The sequence below is a fragment of the Ursus arctos genome, unplaced genomic scaffold (genome assembly GCF_023065955.2).
Source record: "Ursus arctos isolate Adak ecotype North America unplaced genomic scaffold, UrsArc2.0 scaffold_22, whole genome shotgun sequence".
Taxonomy (NCBI): Eukaryota; Metazoa; Chordata; class Mammalia; order Carnivora; family Ursidae; genus Ursus; species Ursus arctos.
Genome location: NW_026622897.1, coordinates 58,679,819 through 58,700,677, shown reverse-complemented (window position 1 = coordinate 58,700,677; position 20,859 = coordinate 58,679,819). Strand labels below are relative to the sequence as shown.

The 20,859-nt window shown below is 40.1% G+C and overlaps 2 protein-coding genes across 2 annotated transcripts; both read right to left on the bottom strand.

The window, feature by feature from the left end:
• Nucleotides 1–960, bottom strand: LOC113248256 (olfactory receptor 52E5-like). The gene has a single exon (XM_026489625.2). It carries the CDS (start codon nt 958–960, stop codon nt 1–3), a length of 960 nt encoding a protein of 319 aa, XP_026345410.2.
• Nucleotides 961–8,904: 7,944 nt separating this feature from the next.
• Nucleotides 8,905–9,858, bottom strand: LOC113248221 (olfactory receptor 56A4). Its single transcript, XM_026489579.4, has one exon. It carries the CDS (start codon nt 9,844–9,846, stop codon nt 8,905–8,907), a length of 942 nt encoding a protein of 313 aa, XP_026345364.2. The 5' UTR covers nt 9,847–9,858.
• Nucleotides 9,859–20,859: the final 11,001 nt, after the last annotated feature.

The following is a 20,859-nucleotide window of genomic DNA, read 5'->3' as shown; positions in this document are numbered from 1 at the left end:
TTAGAAGCACAGAGAAGGACAATATAGTTTTAAGTTAAGAATTCCTAAGACTTGTTCCCGGATCTGCTTTGTCCTGACCCCATAGATAACAGGGTTGAGTGCAGGTGGAACGACCAAATATAGATTGGCCAGAAATATATGAATATAGCCAGGGATGCTATGACCAAAGCGGTGGGTCAGAAAAGAGAAGAATGCTGGGATGTAGAAGATGAGCATGACACAGACATGGGAGCCACAGGTGTTGAGAGCCTTGAATCGGGCATTCCATGATGGTAAGTGAAAGACTGTGTAGAGTATCTGCACATAGGAGAAACCAATTACAATAAGGTCAATGAATCCCACAGAAAAGGCAACCATCCCAAATAAATTATTGGTCCTGATACTGGTACAGGAAAGACGGGCAATGCCCATGTGCTCACAGTAGGTGTGGGGGATGATATGGGCACCGCAGAATGACAACAGCAAGATGAGGAACACAAAAGGAATAACAAAGATTAAAGATCTTACGATCATGACTGTACCTAGAATGGTCACCACGTTGTTTGTGAGGATCATGGTATATCTCAAGGGATTGCAGATGGCAACGTAGCGGTCTATGGCCATGACTGTCAATATCCCAGACTCCAGGCCAGTGCATAGATGAATCATAAACATCTGTGCAAGGCAGGCACCAAAAAGTATTTCCCTGAAATTGAACCAGAAGATGCCCAGCATCTTGGGGATAGTGGCAGTGGACAGGCTTAGGTCAGTGAAGGCCAACATTGCCAGGAAGTAAAACATGGGCTGATGGAGACTAGGCTCAGTCTGAATTATAAAGAGGATTATAATGTTCCCCAGAAGTGCAATCAGATATACAGTACAAAAGGGGAAACCAATATAGATGTGAAAATTTTCCAGGCCTGGAATCCCCAGAAGGACAAAGAAGGAAGGATGGGATTGAGTGGTGTTGTGATAGGCCATCTTCATGGTTGCTGGTCAGTTTTTTCACACTGTAGGACTCCAATCTCATTCATGTCATTCTTTCAGGTCATGGAAAAACATGGAAATAATTCTCTGCCTTAATATTTAGCAGAAGACCCTGGAGTGGAAAGTGATAAATGATTTAAAAAGCTCCCAAATATAGAACTCACCAGGTTCTGGACATCTTGTTTTTCTGCCCAAGATACCTCCCAAATTTGATACTCTGCCAACAGTGCTAGGAATGATGTAAAATGTAGTTATATTTTAGGGAGACTTCCGTAATATCACCATGGAGAATGGGTGGGAGGGCAAATTAGAGTTTGAAGTAAGCAAAGTGAGAGATGATACTAGCCTGATCTAAATAAATGGTAGTAGAGGTGGGGGGGTGACGGCACATACCATAAACAGGGAACAGTGTTTGATGTGATTGGGGGGATGAAAGAGAGCAATAGGTCATGTTTAACTTCCAGGATTCTGTGTTGGGCAAATGGGCAAATATTGGTACTATTCAATGAGATAGAAAACATAATGGGAGTGAGATTTATTTCTGTATTTTAGTTGATGAGAGTTGGTGTTGACATCAGTCCTGAAATATGTAGATAGGAAGTAGCAATTCTCTGCAGGCAGAATATCAGTTAAGCTCCCGTTGCTGTTGAAACCCACTTTTGGTGCATCCGTGAGTTTATAAAGCACCAAAAATTCCATGCATGTGACTGTAGGAACCACAGGATTCATGTTGTGATTAAGACAATGTCATATTTTGTTTCCTGCCATGTTCATAATATTTAATCTTTGGAGAGCTATATTGTATCCTCAAAGCTCTCTCCAGTAACTAAAGAAGCAAGAGGTAGAGACAAGAGCCATTCTCAGACATGACAAATTAAGTGTCTTCAGAAAAAAAGTCTCATAAATGTGGTATATAGGGATTTGTGAATTTTCTCTAATTATGCGCCTGCCTGTGTTAAAATGTACTGTAAAATATTGAGTAAGTCAAACAAAATAATTAAGGAGGGTGAATGTTGTTTATGGGACATCTCTATTTGGATTACTCATTTTCCACCTAGTGACATTTAGCAAAGCCTCAGGAATGAAAATCTACAGTGCGGCAGGAAAGCTCTCATAGTAGAAATTGTTAATGGGTGATACCAAAATTGAGTGTTCTGAGGGGGAGGGTGGGTAAACATATTTGAAAAGTGTAGAGTGAACAAAATTGAGAATATTTTTTCTATGGGTTTATTATAGCCTTTAAATATGCATATGTAACTATTTAGACTCTAAGAAATAAGAACTATATAATTAAAATATTAAATAAGAAATTAAATTATAATTCAGTATTAAAAGAATTAAAAGAATTTGCAGCATAACCCTAAATTACAATAATAAGAAATCCGTGTAATTAGGCAGCTAAGATTTAATTCTTAGCAGAACACAAGGTTATTATAATGGAAAGACTTGGGTCCTCGAAGCCCTTTTGAGACGTAAATATTTTAAGTATTTATTTACTTAGTACTTACTGACTTTGTAGGTGTTGTTATTACATGTAGGAATTGCTATGGTACATGCCAGTGATAAAGAAACAGTCCTATTTTTGTGATGCTTGCATTCTAAGTTAGCAAGGAAGACAATAAGCATGCAAAAATAATTAAATCATTCTAGATAATAACAAGTGTTATGGAAATAAAATTAAATAGAATTAAAAATCAACAATAAGAATAGAAACAAACCAATTAAAAAAGAGAAAATCCTAAACAGATAAGCAAATGTTCAATAACAAATAAAGACGTATTCACCATCATTAGTTACCACAGAAATGAAAATTAATATCCCAAAGTGGTTCTATTTTATACTTCTGGAATGGCTAAAGTTAAAATGATTCACATTATCTTATGCTGAAGAGGAGGTGGAATAATGGAAACTTATACATTGCCAGTAGGTATGTGAAATGTGCAACTACTTCAGAAAACTCTTTGGCATGTTTCTTAAGAAGTTAAGAATGTATCTTTACTATAATTCAGCACCTCCATTCTTAGATATATACCAAAGGAAAATAAATATCCAGCAGACATGTCAAATAGACAGTCAGATATATATGCCTGACACTCAGAAAAAGGACATGGTTGATTATATATACACACTTGAGGGTCATTGCATGATGGGTTTGATGCATGTCATCTGCATTGAATATATGGATGGAAGAATGAAGAGGAAAAACTCTAAAAACAAGAATTAGCAATACATATTATAATTTATTGTTTTTCTGCAGGTGGCATACCAATATTTTATAGCTCATCATGTAATAATGAAAAACATAGAATATGGCTGGCAATTCAACTCTATTTGGAGTCTGTGAGAGGAAGATAAAGAGAATAAAGAAAATAAGAATTATACTGTCACTGGTCATTGGGTATAGGGTATAACAGATGGACACATCCTAGGTCTTCATAACAACTAGGTATGATCTATACACTCTTTCTCCTATTTTAAACATCCACTGAGAATAATTCCCTTTATCCCATCCCCTTCTTTCAAGGATTTTGTAAAAAATATCTCTAAGTCATCTTATTCTTTCCACAATCTCTTCTTCTGCCCTTAATTTCTACCATTATGGAAACTCCATTATGCCAGCTTACCAATAGTTTTAGCAGCTCTTCCATCTTCCAGAAGGGTCACTGTTTGGATGCTACAACCTCCCGGGTTTGTGGAGTGATCATTTATAGTGAGTAAGAATTTTAGTGCTCCTTTATACTTCCCACATGCATTTGCTCCTTGGGGCTCCCAAGGGGCTGGAGGATGGGAAAAAGGACTTCCTGAGTAGTCAAGCTAAGGTGATTCTTTCCTGGGTGTCAGTGTAGCTCAGTAGTCCAGTCATGGTTTTGTGTTGTTAAGCAGGCTTTGTACTGTCCACGGTGGCACTGGGAGAGGTCACTTTACAGGAGCAACACATAGTGGTCAGAATGGAATAAGGAGAGACAAGTTCTCACTTTTATAAATCATTTCATAATTTTTACAAGTCCTCTGGGATATCAGGAATAGAGGCTATTTACTAGTTTATTTAACAGGAAATCAAACTCAGAAGACTCAAGAGGCAGGATTAGGTCATACCCAATCAGGGCCAGAGAAAAAAAGCTAAAATCAAAGTCTACTAAATTCCTAACTCAGTACTCTTTCTAATGAATGCTTCAGAGTATTCTCCTTTATTCACAGGTTATTTGTGCAGATTTGGCCTCAACATTTGTGCTACAAACTATGATAATAACAATGAGGCAGGGCTGCTAATTAGTTTCCCACGATGTAATGTCTTAAATATATTTGATGAGTTCTAGCCCAAAGATAATATTAATGGTATTCAGAAAACTGGTGGTAAAGTTCAGGTCCAACTCCGAAGGCCAGAGAATCAAAAGCTCTGATGGTGTAAGTCTTCTCCTAGGGAGAAGGAGAAGACTAATGTCCAGCTCAAGCAGACAGGCAGAGAGTGAGAGTGAGTAAGAGGGTGGGGGGGGGGAGAGGGAGGGAGAATTCCTCTTCCTTTACCTTTTTATTCTATTCAAATCCTCACTGGATTGAATGGGGAGACCAGTCTTACTCAATCTACCAAATCACATGCTAATGTCTTTCAGAAACACACTCAGACACATACAGAAATAAAGTTTAACTGAATGCCTGAAGGCCCTTGAGCTGACATGTAAAATTAACCATCACACTGCATGGAATGCAAAAACTAGAGACAAGGCCTTCAGAATCGAAATCAGTAGCATCCGGATATCTAATTGCTCCAGCACTGTATATTGAAAAAGAAACTCCTTGCAATATCATACTTGTCATGAATCAGATTGAAATATAACCACGTGTTTTTTTCTTTACTCTCCATTCCGGTCAGTTGGTCTATTTGCCAATACCACACTATCTTAATTGGGCAGTTTCTTAATACTTCTGGAAGCGTGTAATTGTTACGTCGTCTTCATTAGGTTCTTTGCAGTACCTTGTGCATTTGAAAACCAGTTTGTCAACGTCAACAAAAATATCTGTTGACATTTTTATTGGAATTGTATTGAATCTACATATCGATTTGGAAGAATTAATGCCACTACATTACCAAAACTTCTAGTCTGCAAACATGATATGTCTCTTGATTTCTTTAAGTCTTATTTAATTTTTCTCACCAACATGTTCTAGTTTCAATGCAGGTAACTGGGGCAGCTTTATTCCTAAGTCGTTGATATTTTTGATGCAATTGTAAATGGTATTGACTTATAAATTTCATTTTCCATTTTTTTTGTTTGTTTCTAGAGTTTGGAAATATAATTGATTTTTATGTCTTGAATTTCCATGTAGCAATCTTACTAAATTTACCCATAAGTTCAAATATTCTATTTATTGGTGCTTTTTGATGTTTCTATCCACAGAATGAAGTTATTTGCAAATGGCAAATTTACTTCTTCCTTTCCAATCTTTATACATTTTTTTCCTTTTTTTTCCTCAGCATTTTCTGTTTTACCACTGAGTATGATATTGGCTGTAGCTTTTGGGAAGATCACCTTTAACAGGTAAGACAATTCCCTTCTATTTGTACATTCCTGAGGTTATTTTTACTACCAATGCATGGTGAATTTTGTTATATGATTTTCCTCACTGTATTGAAAAATTTGTATTTTCCCCTCCGTTATTAAGGTTAATTAGGTGAATTAAATGTAGATCAATTTCAATGATTAAAGTGACTTTTCATTCCATAATAGACCTCACTTTTTCATAATATATTAATTTTCGTTGTTTTCAAATATTTTGTTCAGAATTTGCATATCTTTGTTCATGAGAGATGTTGACTTAAAATTTTCTTGTAATTCCTGGCAGTGTTTGATGCTGGGTAACCTCAAAAAATATATTGGAAGGTGTTCCCTCTTTTCCTATATTCTGAAAGTATTTATGTTATTTCTTTCTTCCACTCTTTAGAGGATTTCACCACAAAGGCATCTAGGCCCAGAGTTTTCTCTATGGAAAAATTTTCAATTATGCTTTAATCATCTTTAACAGATATGGAATAATATAGTTTTTTTTATTATTTGTCCTTTGCCATCTTTGGAAAGTTGTATTTATCAAGGGATTTTTATGTCATTGTCAAATTAATTTCATAGCAGTTCATAGGGTAGTGTTACTACATTAAAAATATCTCTAATTTCAAATGTGTTTCATAAAAGATTCTAGATAATTTAAATTTGTGTTTTATTTTTCTAAAAGTTTATCTCTTTTATTATTATTTTTCAAAACATAACTTCTGGCTTTGTTGATATTTTCTATTATATATATTCTTTGTTTTATTGTTTTTTGCTTTATTTGTATTTTTTGTCTTCTGCTTTTTGGGGTTTAATTTTTCTGATTTTTTTTTTTTAATTTTTTGAATTGGAACCTTAGCTCTGTAGATCAGAAGTCCAGGCATGGCTTAGTTTGGTTTTCCTCTTCAAGGTCTCCCCAGATTGCAAATTGTTGACCAGGACTCTAGTCCCATCTGAGACCACATCTATCTGTCTATATATCTAGATCAGAGAAAGATAAATACTGTATGATCTCACTTATATGCAGAATAGAAAATAAAAGAACTCATAAATACAGAAAACAGACTGGTTGTTGCCAGAAGTAGAAGGTGGAAGGGTTGTAAAAATAGGTAAAGGTGCTCAAATTTTAAGTTAAAAATTTTTAAATGAAACAAATACATAAAATTAGTAAAGTGATTTTTTAAAAAATGTGGTAATACATGAAACAAGGGTATGTCTCTTCTCAGCAACCATATTGAAGCTTAACTTCTGCCATAAACTTCTGGGCATCAAATTAATATTTATAATGTATCTACTGAGTGCCAGACACTAAGATTGGGCTGGGGATATGAGAAACCGGGAATGTAATTCAAGAGTTTTATTGTAACTCATTAGGTTATACTATTGCCAAGGTTGGGACCAGTAGTGTGGAAAGAGTCCAGGCTTCAGGAATCCAAGTGACAAGGATTTATCTTGGCTCAATTGCTGTAATATTGGGAATCATTTGACTTCTTTTAGTTTCTTCATCTAGGGACAACAGAAAAACTTCTAGGGCAAATGCGTAGGTAAAAAAAGAATGCATAAAAAGTGTCTGGCACATAGTAGGTATTTAATTAAAAGTAACCCTGTGGAAAGGAGAGATGGGAAGGGATAAAAGAAAAAGACAGAGAGCTCAGCCAAATTGATATTTTGATGAACCAATGTTATGAAATGTGATGAACCAATGTTATGAAATGTGATATAATGACCCGAAAGAAGAGTATTTCAGAACCCAACACTTCAAAAATGCATGCAGAAATTCAGCACCTTCCAAATACAAAGTACCAGGTGTCTAGTGCCAAAGAAAGACAACCCCCTCCAAAAAAAGTTCTCATTACAAGAAAAAAGTCGTACCATCTGACTTGATGGGTATTAACTAAACATATCTTGGTACAAACATCAAATCATCACGTTGTATGCCATAAACTAAACAATGTCGTACGTCAATTACATCTCAACAAAACTGGAAAAATAAAAGATAAAATGTTACATAGGAAAAAATACTGTAGAAATACTAAATTTCAATACAAGTCATTCATCAAAGACAAATTTCAAGTAAGAATAGTAGGATAATCCAATTGGGAATGTTATTCAAATGATGTTTGGAAAAATGATGGACTTCAAAGTCTCAGGTTGCTACTGTAAAAATGATCCTTGGAAACATCGAACTAATGTGTGACATCATCAAGGAGGGGATTGCAGAACAGCTCAATGCACTTACTTGTGAAAATCAAACCCTAAAAGTTTCTATGTCTGAAAAACTGTTGAAAGCTACACCAGCCACAGCCCAGAATGGAGGCTTAATGGTCACGTTAGAGTTGGGGAGGGATGCCACCTGAGATGTGCTGGAAGGTTCTAAGTTCCTTATAGAAAGTATATGGGATAAAGTGAGGATTACAGAGTCATGAGAATGAAGATAATGAAGAAAAGGACACATAGCACATCAACTTGTGCAACTCCTCCCTCCCCCGCAAAAGCCCTAAAAAAGTGTCAATCTGCTTTATAAACAATACCACCACCAACAAAAACAAAACTGGAGAAAGAATCTTAGTTGGAAGGAAGGAAGGAAGAAGGAAGGAAGGAAGGAAGGAAGGAAGGAAGGAAGGAAGGAAGGAAGGAAGGAAAGAAAAGGAAAGAAAGAAAGAAAGAAAAGAAAGAAAGAAAGAAAGAAAGAAGGAAGGAAGGAAGGAAGGAAGGAAGGAAGGAAGGAAGGAAGGAAAGAAAAGGAAAGAAAGAAAGAAAGAAAGAAAGAAAGAAAGAAAGAAAGAAAGAAAGAAAGAAAGAAAAGAAAGAAGAGAAAACAAGAAAAGCCATCAGAGGGGTTTCACAGATGGAAAATCTTAAGAGGTTCTGGGAGGATCTGAGGAGACAGAAGATGACACATCTGCCGCCAAAGAATAGTGTCAGGAATGTTCAGAGTAAAGCACTAGACCCCAAAAACCAAAATTCTGGGTGAATGTCCTTACTTCAGCCCAGTCAATCCCTCACAACACAAAAGCCATGTCTGAAACAGGAGGCAGGAGAGTCATCTATGTTCTTTGCAAATCAGGAAACAGGAAGATTTCTCTAAGTATCAAGTTTGTTTCTTTAGGTCCAAACACTCCCACTCTAATCCAGCTCCATTTGACTAAGGTTTGGCAAGACCCTCAGATAAGGAGTCAGTCAGGCAAATTCCCAAGTGACCACAGATTCCAGGAAATGGAGGTTTCCTTTGAAGCAGGAGGAAATAAGGATTCACAGAAGAATGTTTTCATTGTTGTCTGAGATAAAAAGAATCAGAGCTCATTCTGGGATTAAAAAGTAAAATTTCCTTTCTAATGTAAAAATAATCCCTGACTTTTACTAACAATTCCAAGGTGTCTCTGATCCGTTTTACCTCTTACAGCCTTCTCAGCAGCTTCTGGATTCCCTGCTTGATCTCCTTGGTTCTCACACCGTAAACAATGGGGTTCAGAGCTGGGGGGATGAGGTGGTGCAGGATGTTGAGCAGGATGGGGACATCTGGGGGAATCTTCTTCCTGGCCAGGTTAGTGATGACCAGAACCAGCAGGACTGTGCTGAAGAAGAGGATGAGGATGAAGTGGGAACCACACGTGCTCAGGGCCTTGGCTGCAGCGCCCTCAGCCTTGATCCTGAGCACAGCTTTCAGGATGAAAGAGTAGGAGAGAACAATTAGGAGGAGATCAGAGCCCAGTAGGGTCCAGCCTGCCACAAACTGGTAGAGCCGGTTGAAGGTGATGTCATCACAGGAGAGTTTGGACACAGACAGGTTAGTGCAGATACAGTTCTTGATGATGTTCTCTGCACAGTATCTGAGCCGGGAAGAAAGTACTGGAACAGGAAGAGAAAAGAGGCCGTTCCGGGCCACAACAAATATGGTAGCTCTAACCACAAATTGGTCAGTGATGATGGATGGGTACCTCAGTGGGTGGCAGATGGCCACATAGCGGTCATAGGCCATGACCATGAATGTGCAGGACTCCATGGTCAAGAAACTGTTCATGATGAACATCTGGAGGAAGCAGGCTGAGAAGCTGATGGACCTGAGGTCAAACCAGAAGATGGCCAGGACCTTGGGGATGACGGTCAGGCAGAGCACCATGTCCAGCAGGGAGAGGAGGCTGAGCAGGTAGTACACGGGCTCACGCAGAGAGGCCTCCAGCCTGATGGTGATCAGCAGGGTGGCGTTGGCCCCCATGGCCAGGAGGAAGAGCAGGCTGAGGGGCAGGGACAGCCAGTGCTGCCAACTCTGGTAGTTAGGGAAGCAGATGAGGAGGAATTCGGAGACTGGAGCAGTGGAGTAGTTGCTGGGTGAAGCCATGTAAAGTGTCCTGACCACGCTGGAAATCCAGAGTTCCTAAAAATGTAGGACAAAATATATTTTAAAAAGTACGTGTTCTAGAGTAGCACAAGTCAGGTCTCCACTGAGGCCCTTAGCCTGTCTCAAAGAAGTTTCCAAATCATTATTATTGCCATCGTCATCATCATCACCATCAATCATTGCTGACATTTAGCCGAGCACTTACTATGGGCCAGCTCTAAGCAGAGTGCTATATAATTATTGGCTTATTTCATCCTTTAAAAAAGAAAACAACTTAGGAGTATTTAATACTGTTATCCTAATTTCACAGATAATGAAAGGGTACAGGCAAAAGGGGGCAGAATAGTTTAATCAAAATTAGAGAACCAGTAAGTGGTGAGACCAGGACTGTGACAGGAGTCTGACCCTAGACTTTCTGCTTTCAGCCTCTACGCGTTATTTATTCTCGCCAAGCACAATTATTAACTAAGCCCTACGTTCCCTCAGAGTTTAGAAGGAAGAGCTATGTTTAGCTGACTGTGTGGAAGTCCGAGAAAAGCCTAGCCCCCTACTCCATAGATATGGGCAGGGTCTGGCTTCACGGTTTCTTATTTTTATTCAGAAAATAATTGCATTAGAGGTAGAATATCCTTGACTGCACCCAACAGCTATTATTTCTTCCAGTCCCAAGGGGGATTTCGCTTTAGGGCATAATGTTTATTACCCTCTTACTGGATTATTTGCTGTTGTTTCTCTTTAAAGTTTCAGGAGTGTTTTCTTTGGTTTGGACCCTTTAGATGCATTTTATATTCTGGTGACAGAGACAGTTAGTACTGAGGGGTACCCTAGGAGAATATAAAAAATTGTAAGTGCTGGATTAAATAGGTGATAGGGATTAAGGAGTATACTTGTTGTGATGAGCACTGTGCGATGTATGGAATCCTTGAATCACTGTATTGTTCACTCGAAACTAATATAACACTATATGTTAACTCTCTGGAATTTAAATAAAAACTTAAAAATTTGTTAAGTGCTATGACTGTTTTTTAAATTAAAAAAAACAAGTCTTTTATGGGATCCAAGAGAGGAACACATTCTGAAACTTAGAAGGAAGGAGAAATATCCTGTTAGCGTAGCCAGGGAGGAGAGAGGCCATCAAGGGTTTAGGCCTAAGAGTAGCTACCATTCTGTGCCTGGAGGATTGAGTAGTGTGGTGTTATCTTCCGCTCCCCCACGTGGGTTCCTTGACTTGCACTACTCTAGAAGGACTTGGGCATCCCTTGCTGTAGTCAGGCAGTAAACTAACCTGTCGCAGGAATTCCGTCCAAAGATGAGCTACTCTAATCATGGCCTTGACTGAAGCACTGATAACCCTTTCCTTTCCCACTCTGAGGGAGTCCAGCTTAGACAGTTTACTCTGCCAAAGACTGTAGGCCAAGAGCATCTTGGATCTTTTCGGAGGCCACTTCCTGCTCTATTCTCTGGTTGAGTCAGTAGAGTCCTCTGAATTGTCCTGTGTTGCTGAAACTGCACCAAATACCTACCTGCTCCTTAGACAGTGATCTTTCCTTTATACCTAGAGCCATTCGTTGCCTCAGGATAGACGGAAGCAATGGATTGGACAGACGTTTCAAAATCAGAATCAGTAAGAATTACATGTAGGGGAAGAGTAAAGAAGAGCATTCAAGGATTCATTATTCAAAAATTGCCCAAACATGTACTTACTGTTCACTATTGCGCAAGGTGATGGGTAACAAACTAAAGAAAATTGAATAAAACAGGGTCTTGAATCTCAAGTTACAGTGTTAGAGATGACTTGATGTTTTTTGAACTTGAGTGACAGAAAGAATGAAATCTTTACTGAAAAATTAGAAAAGGGGAATGGAAAAAAAGTAGGGGGTCTTCAGAGTAAGAATATGAATTTATATTAGAAGTGTTATGCAGGATATATTTGTAAAATATACAAGTAGAATTTTCAAGCAATCATCCAAAATATAATAGCCTGGAATAGTAGGAAATTCAAGTCTGAAAATGAGGATTAAAAAGAAATAAGGTAGGGGCACCTGGGTGGCACAGCGGTTAAGCGTCTGCCTTCGGCTCAGGGTGTGATCCCGGTGTTGTGGGATCGAGCCCCACATCAGGCTCATCGCTATGAGCCTGCTTCTTCCTCTCCCACTCCCCCTGCTTGTGTTCCCTCTCTCGCTGGCTGTCTCTGTCTCTGTCGAATAAATAAATAAAATCTTTAAAAAAAAAAAAAAAACGTAAAGAGGCAGTGAATATAACCTAATGTTTAAACTAGTGGAATCACTATGTTGTACACCTGAAACTAATGTAACATTGTGTGTCAAGTATACTCAAATAAAAAATTAATTTTAAAAAAGATGCTGATGAGACCGTAACTCTCACATAAGAGACATCTTTGAGAAATAGAACCAGGTGCCTTTAGGAAAAGTATTCAAGATAGTTGAGGTTCACCAAAGGTAGAACAGAAGCCAATAAGTCAGTTTTAGGCATATAAACACATGTAGGAATTTTTCAGCTGGTAAGCAGAATTGTCCGTGATACCTTGTGGCTCAGATCCAATTATCCTAGCGTGTGGAATCTATGTTCTGTAAACTTCTCTGCTTTGATGAGTGTCCAGGTTTTTGTTTGTTTGTTTTGTTTTGATACTATCTCTTCCCCCTCGCTGCTAAACAAAGGGCTAAGTGGTCAAGGACTAAGAAGGATGACAGTAAGGGCTGTCATAGCCAAAGAAGCAGAAGAGAGCTGGGGAGTCAGGGCAGACGAAGAGAGGGAGCCCAGGAGGCAAATAATTAGTATAGTTGGGATTACTGATGGTGCTCACGTGTCCCACTGGCAAGTCTCCTCCAGGAGAGTGAACTGTGCATGAAAGGGTATGAGACTGCTGCCAGAGAAGATAATAAAGGTATTGATTTGATCCGATCTCTTTCATTTTGAATATCCCAGATTTTAAAAATAAGATTATTAACACACACACACACACACACACACACACACACACACCCCTTTCAACCTTTGTAGGTTTTTCAAGACAACCAAAGACTCAGGGGTTAAAAGTGGGGTAGGGACAGTTATTTCATGCATTCTTACATATATGATCAGGAAAATGACCCTCAGTATGAAATAGAGAAATAAGATAGAAAACATGCCCATTCTTTTGGAAAAGTCTTGTCCTTTCCATAAACTGTAAGTTCTGTATGTTTGGCATGACCTGATTTACTTGAATTAGTCAGTGCCTTCCCTACACCCGATCTTAATGTTAAAATGTATAGCATGCATTAGGCAAAAACTTGTATCCTCATTGATACAGGAAAGTTGACTCACAAACACTTATAAGACAGCATAGTTGTGGTAATAAAGATGATCTTTATTTCCCACAAACAATGGGAAAGAGACAAATACACAGATGAATGGAGCAATGTGATATGGTTGAAAAGTTGGCTTCAGACAGAAAAGAAGCCTGACTCTTACGCCCATTAGATAACCCTGAGAGCTATTTAAACTCCATGATACATATGTTCCTCATTTATGAAATCAATAAGTGATATTTAACTTCAGATGTTGTTTTGGGGAGAAAAAGGGCTACGATTTCCTGAGGTCCTGTTAGGCCAAGAGACACCATGAGCTGAGAGCATCAGAGAAGGATACAAAAATGAGGCCACATTTAACTGGGAGAGGAGGACTCTCTTTGCAGACAGTGGTAAGAGAAGAAACATCTGTGTGGATGTTCAGCATGATTGGTAAACAGGTGCGCGGGGCTGGTAGATCCTAAGTTCTTCGGGGGAGCAGGCAGGAGAGCGTGTCAGGAGACACGGGTACGGTGTGCGCGAGCAGCCGGCGAGGTCCGCCTGAGAGCAGGCGTGAGCGTGTACGCTGTGAGTGAGCACAGAGGATCCGAGACAGGGAAGTGACGCGCTGTAGGTGGGACACAGGGAATCACACAGAAGGGCTGGAGGCTTCTGGAGGCTCCTGAGGAGTCCAAGGGAAAAGTGACGAAGACCTGAAGGAAGGCCACGCAGGCAGAGAAGCAGGCTGTAGCAGAGGGGTGAGGAGACCCAAAGGATTTAGTGTGAGAGAGGATGAGCGGGCAGAGAGACTGGAGTCCAGACTGTCACCAAGGACCTGTTAACTGATACAGACCTCCTAGAACACTCATATTTTCTCCCAGGTGGTAAGAGACCGTCCTCCCTGTTTTAGTAAATTCCTAAGAGCTGGGACCATTCTTACTCTCTGTGTTCTCTTCAGTGAAACTGAGGCCTTCTATTGTGAGAAATGAGGACTCGTTGGCCATCTGGGGCATGGCTCTGATATTCAATATCCAGTTCCATTCGTTTGTACTGGCAGACTGACATTTACAGAGGGGTGACCCTTGTTCTAAGTGCTATTGAACAAACCTGGTCTCTGGCAATGATATATTGACAGTCTGGAAAGATCAGACAAGCCTTGAATAAACAAAATTACAACAGAAGACCCAAGACCAAATCAGAAAATGGATGGATTACCTTGGCTCACAGGTGAATTTAGACTAGCACAGAAAGGAAGATTCTGACACAGCCAGGCACAGGGCCTTGGTCTCCCAGCCATGATATGGGTGGGGTCTTTGAGTCTATGGAGGTTTGCAAACCCTGGACGGACACAAAATGACTCAGCCTCATCTCTGATGAAATCACAGCTTTAGGTCAGTTCCTGCCACTCAGCCTTCTACCAGATCTAAGCATCTTGGCAGGGTCAGCACGTACACCAGGCCCTACTGAAAGAGCTCCTTTTCCTTTACATACTAGGATCCTGGACTCCCCTCCTCTCCTCATTATCTCCTTCCTCACAGTCGTCCTGCTTGGTCCAGCTTGAGACTCACCAGCTTCAGAAGGCTGCCCTCCTGCTCTTTCTGGCTGCTGGAGAAACACTAAACTGGTCCCTCCAAGGGCTCTGGAGGCTGGTTTTATGAACTCTGCCTCCACTACGGCCCCTCTCCCCATTGTTCACAGGAGTTGGTGCCCTTGTTAAGCCCTAGGGCCCTGAAGGCCCCATGGTCTACCTCCCAAGAGAATATACTGCAAAAGGCTTGATTCGGCATTGTCAATAAAGTAAGGGCAGGAGGGGTTAAAGGCTCTTGGGGGATCTAAATAAGGAAACCCTGGGAAAAGAAGGGTAAGGCAACTGTGATGAGAATCTTCTCCAGGAAAATTTATGCGGATGCACCTGTGGGGAAGAACTGACTAAACGCTCCTCAGCCCTGTAACTCTGTGGAGGAGGTGACAGAGGGACACCACCAGCCATTAGAGGAGCATGGACCTCAGAAGAGCATGGACCATGGGCAACCAGGGGGCCAGGGAGCACTTTCCCTGTGAGTCCCTCTCCTGCAGTGGGAGCATCAGTGGTCTGGACCCAAGCAAATCCCTGGGCGCAGCCCTTTTTATGCACATGTGGTCTCCTGTCTGAGATTCTACTTTCATGGCTGCTCTTGCTCTAAACTCTGTCACCTAAGTGTGGTTGCAGAAAGTTCAGCTGTTAACAATCTTCACCTTCCACACAGCAACACTTGGCATTGTTTCCTTGGGAACCAGTGGGACTGCCACCAGTGCAGCCACCACTCTGAATGATGCACAGTAGGACTTAGAAGATCGCTGCCCCTGTAGACCTTCTCAGATGTGTCTTATGATAGGGATTCTCAGGCTAAATGTACGATCTTTTGGGCTTTGTGCACAGGAATTTGGAAAGAGGAGAGCAAGTGGAGTCTGGTTCTAGGTCTTACACTTTCCTACCCACAAGTGCTGGAGGAGATATCAGGGTAGGAATGTAGATAGACTATTATCTTGTTCCCTGCATGCACTAACTGCTGTCCTGCCCCCACCTCTGCCTTGCTACCTGGAGGTCCTGGGCAAAGTGCTCTTGCATAATATAAGTTTGACAGACACACTAATTGAAGGAAACTATTTCATGAGTGAATTATTGTTCAATGAAGGAATGTTGCTAGAGCATACAGTTTACTCTAAGCATAACGTCCTCATTCTCAGAGTTTCTTGTAAATGAATAATCCCTCTTCACTGTCAGGTCATAAGGATGTTGGGAAGAGATGATTGGAAGCTTAAGTTTGAACTCTTGTTCTACCACTGCCTGGGTGCTTCTCCTTGTATAATTTTCCCAAGTCCGCAGTTTTCTCATCTGAAATATGGGGATCATGAACTTTCTGACAGAGGGTCATTGCAAGGATAAAATTACTTTTACTTTTTCATTTAACAAACATTTTGATCCTGCGTTGTAGAAAACACCCCACATTTGAAGTATGTACATCAAAGCATGGTTTCTTCCACCTTAGAGAGAGAGACCAAAACTTTACTAAAGTCACATCAAGGATAACACTAGTAATAATAATAAATCTTCAGAGTTCTTAGTGTTTCATATTATTCTTATTATCTGATATTTCATTTAACTCTCATAACAACCTAATGAGCTACATATTATTATAGTCAACAACCATAGTTAACAATTCCTGGTGAGGAATAAAAAAATACACATTATGGGTTGAAACGTGTTCCCAGAGATATGCTGAAGTTCTAGCCCCTCAGGTACCTGTGAATGTGACCTTATTTAGAAATAAGATCTCTGGCTCAGGGTGTGATCCCGGAGTTGTAGGATCGAGCCCCGCATCGGGCTCCTCTGCTGTGAGCCTGCTTCTTCCTCTCCCACTCCCCCTGCTTGTGTTCCCTCTCTCTCGCTGGCTGTCTCTATCTCTGTCAAATAAATAAAATCTTAAAAAAAAAAAAAAAAGAAAAGAAAAAAGAAATAAGATCTCTGCAGATATAAGAGTTACCACTGAACACATACCCACCAATGCACTTCAGTTCAACCACACCTTGAGAGTATAGCCCAAGGCTCCACTTTATAATGTGTATATGGGAGGAGGATTATTAGACTCTGTTTTTGGTGGGTCCCAGGCTTTAATTTTTATCTTCTTATGTCAGGAAATTGCCAAATTTTTGCCCCATTTCATACTAATTTTTTTTCAGGATTGGCAAAGTCCTCAGAGCAGAAGTAGCTTTAAATCCTGGGTTTACCTCTGTTTTTTACCTTCTCTTAGATTTTGACTTTTCCTCCTTAACTCTTTAGTGTTCTTAAATATATGTATTTATTAGTTCAAATAGGTTTTTATTAGTGACAATTCAGCCGGGTAAAATTTGAATATCAACAAGTATTTTTTACATGTTTTAATTGAATAATAAATATTACATATGTTATATATAATATGTATTATATGTAATATATATGTTATATATATTCCCACAATTTTCTGATATCTATTGTTGCTGTCGAGAAGTATGTAGTTATTCTTTTTGTTTGGGATGTTGGAGCATTAACAAATGTGTATAGATTTTTTTTTGAAAAGTTATTATCCTTATAACTGACATGTGATACTGATAAAGCAAATTTACTAATTATAGATCCCACAGGTCAGAAGAGACATGTCTCGAAAGAAGTTGTTGTGGCCAATGTCAAAGAGGTTACTGCCTATGTTCTCATCTAGGATTTTGATGGATTCCTGTCTCACATTGAGGTCTTTCATCCATTTTGAGTTTACCTTTGTGTAGGTGTAAGAAAATGGTCTAGTTTCATTCTTCTGTATGTGGTTGTCCAGTTTTCCCAGCACCATTTATTGAAGAGACTGTGTTTTTTCCACTGGATGTTCTTTCCTGCTTTGTCAAAGATTAGTTGACCATAGAATTGAGGGTCCATTTCTGGGTTCTCTATTCTGTTCCATTGATATATGTGTCTGTTTTTGTGCCAGTACCATACTGTCTTGATGACTACAGCTTTGTAATATAGCTTGAAGTCGGGCATTGTGATGTCCCCCAGCTTTGGTTTTCTTTTTGAACATTCCACTGGCAATTTGAGGTCTTTTCTGGTTCCATACAAATTTTAGGATTGTTTGTTCCAGCTCTGTGAAAAGTGTGCATGGTATTTTGATAGGGATTGCATTGAAAGTGTAAAGTACTAGCATAGACATTTTAACGATGTTTATTCTTCCAATTCGTGAGACTGGGGTGTTTTTCCATCTTTTTGTGTCTTCCTCAATTTCTTCCATAAGTGTTCTGTAGTTTCTAGAGTATAAACCCTTTACCTCTTTGGTTAGGTTTATTCCTAGGTATCTTATGAATTACCCTACAACCCAGCAATTGCACTACTAGGTATTTACCCCAAAGATACAGACGTAGTAAAAAGAAGGGGCATTTGCACCCCAATGTTCATAGCAGCAATGTCCACAATAGCCAAACTGTGGAAGGAACCAAGATGCCCTTCAACAGACAAATGGATAAAGAAGATATGGCACATATATCCAATGGAATATTACTCAGCCATCAGAAGGATGAATACCCACCATTTGCATCGACATGGATGGAACTGGAGGGGATTATGCTAAGTGAAATAAGTCAAGCAGAGAAAGACAATTATTGTATGGTTTCACTCATGTGTGGAACATAAGGAATAGCTCCGAGGACCACAGGGGAAGGGAGGGGAAAATAAATGGGAAGAAATCAGAGAGGGAGACAAACCATGAGAGACTCTGGACTCTAATCTTTGTGAGGCAATGAAACTGAAAATTATATACCCAGTGCAAATGGCTGAGTAGCCTAGCGAGGACATTAAACCTGACTTTCACACTTGAAATCCAAGATGCTTTATGCTAAAAGTGAGTGTCAGAATTTCTTTCTCATGAGCCTTTGGACACATGGATTATTCCCTCACTGTGTGGGGACCGAGAAGAGTGAGGCACGGTGATCATTACAACATGGTGCAAAAGGAAAGGGAAGGTGTTGATACTAACCAAAGCAGTATTTGCCCCACAGCAGGAAAAAGACATGCAGAGAAGTGTGATCTTACAGTCTCAGAAATATGTTCTAGCGGATAGTAGTTGGCAGGATAAACACAGTGTACAGACGTCCTCAGACTCCTCCAAAGGCAGCAGCATACCTGGGAAGTCAAGGAAACTGCTCTCACCCTGCTCTGAGGAAGCACAGCACATGGACCCATAAACAGACCTCTTTTGGCTCCATCTACAGACAAATCAATATTTACTTTTTCAGGAGCAAGCATAGGTTTAAGGAAACTCAGCCTCTTTCTCAAACAGGACACAGTTCTTAATTCTATTATAAACATCAAAGGCAATAAGTTCAGTGGCTTTGTGGAGTGAATCCAGCAAGGTCTGTCCTTCCCTGAAATATTAACTGATCAGGTCCCCACCCGCTGTGTCCTAACAGCAGTGTCTCTTGACAGACCACAAGAACTCTGCACAAACTCAAGGACTAAGCAGAGAATGCATTACTCATTTGATTCCCATGTCAGGCTCCTGATGTCATCCTAGCAAATGTCAAGGAGGGTTCCAGGAATATGTGTGGATAGTCCTGGGCTAGGGATGGGATCTGGGTTCAGATTCCTACATCCATCCACTGAGATTCTAGTCCTGAGATGCAGCATACCAATGTCCCTCTCTTCATTCTCACCACTGATATGGGGATGACTGCAAAACATGGAAGGGACTCAAAAGGGCCCCTTTGCTTCTCTCTTATGAGTCTAAAATAAAACCTGATGATCTACTTACTAATCACCTGGAGGAGGAAAACAAGCAGCAGGTCAGGCTCCAGGGCTGACTGTCTCAGAGAGACCAGGAGAGCCACAAAATCTCCAGAGGTCTCCCACCCTTCCCACTGCACAGCTTGGAGTTCAGCTGACAATCAGTGTGTATCAATGACAGACACAGGCTAAGTGTACCAAACTGAGCTCTTCCTCCTCCTTGACACACAGATAAATTACATTTTCCAGGTTTACCTGCAGTTAGCTGGGGCTATAAGACTGAGTCTGGCCAAGGAATGGCACACACCTCTTCTAGACACAACCTTTATAGCCTCCTTAATGTCCTCTACACTCTCTCCCCACCTCTGGCCAGTTGCACTCAGTGCACTGAAGACATGAAGGCCTAGAAGTGATGGAAACCCACAATGGGGGAAGCTAGGTCCCCGAAGGACAGTATGGAGGAGAGCCTCCTCTTCTGCATGCACTGGATGGGACATGCAAGTTGTGTGTGTTAAACCCCTAACACGTTGGAATTGTTTGTTTCAACAGCCAGCAAGTTATCCTGACTAACTCTGCAGACACTGAGAAAACTGACAACCAACGTTAAAAAGATCACTCAACAAAGAAAGCTGACGTGTCTACTAAACAGTAAGTCTAGGGGAAATGGTTGGTTACAGCTGAAAATAATTGTATGTGTTTGCAATTGCTGATTCCACTGACAAGTTGTTATGATAAGTAGACGAGCTTAACAGATAGTTGGCTGGTCTTCAAGCAGAAATTAATGATAATAGAGAAAGTCCATAAATAAGAAGTCTTGAAAAATTGTCCTATTGCTTGGGAGGTCAAAGGTTAAGAGAAAGCTTTAGATCATCTTTGAAAAACACAGACTCATAGAAACCAGCACTGAGAAGAGTAGATTATGAGTATCGTTATCTTACTCAAGTCTGATGACCTTAGACAGACACCATTACCTAAAAAGGAGTGGCATGGTGAGCTGGAAAAGACAATAAAGAAACAAAAGAAAAAACTTAAATTATGCTTAAGAAAATATGTGTGTGTGATTATTAGTGCATGGAACTGCCCTGATACAAATACAACAGATGAGAAACCTGTTTGGTTTTTGAGGGTGTTTATTGACAAAGACACCTGAGCTTGGCTTTTAAAGAAAGTTTTTGATTAAGAATTAAAACAATTATTGATCTTAATATTTTATGAGCTGGAAGCAGGCTCCACATGCAGTAATGCAAAAGAAGTCACATGTTCCAGTGCATGTGTGACATAATGCCATGGGGGACAATGAGGAAGACACACCCCCCGCCCCCAAAGTCAGAACAAGGGGTCATAGAAACAATGGCAAGTTCTTCCCAGAGAACATAGCCAGTGTGCAGTCAGGGAACTGCCACCACTTCAGTGGGTAAAAATGTAGCAGTGCCGCCCCCAGAGTGT

Bases quoted from the DNA above. Each gene is read 5' to 3' on its own strand.
- LOC113248221 (XM_026489579.4), bottom strand. From the start codon at position 9,846: ATGGCTTCACCCAGCAACTACTCCACTGCTCCAGTCTCCGAATTCCTC.
- LOC113248256 (XM_026489625.2), bottom strand. From the start codon at position 960: ATGGCCTATCACAACACCACTCAATCCCATCCTTCCTTCTTTGTCCTT.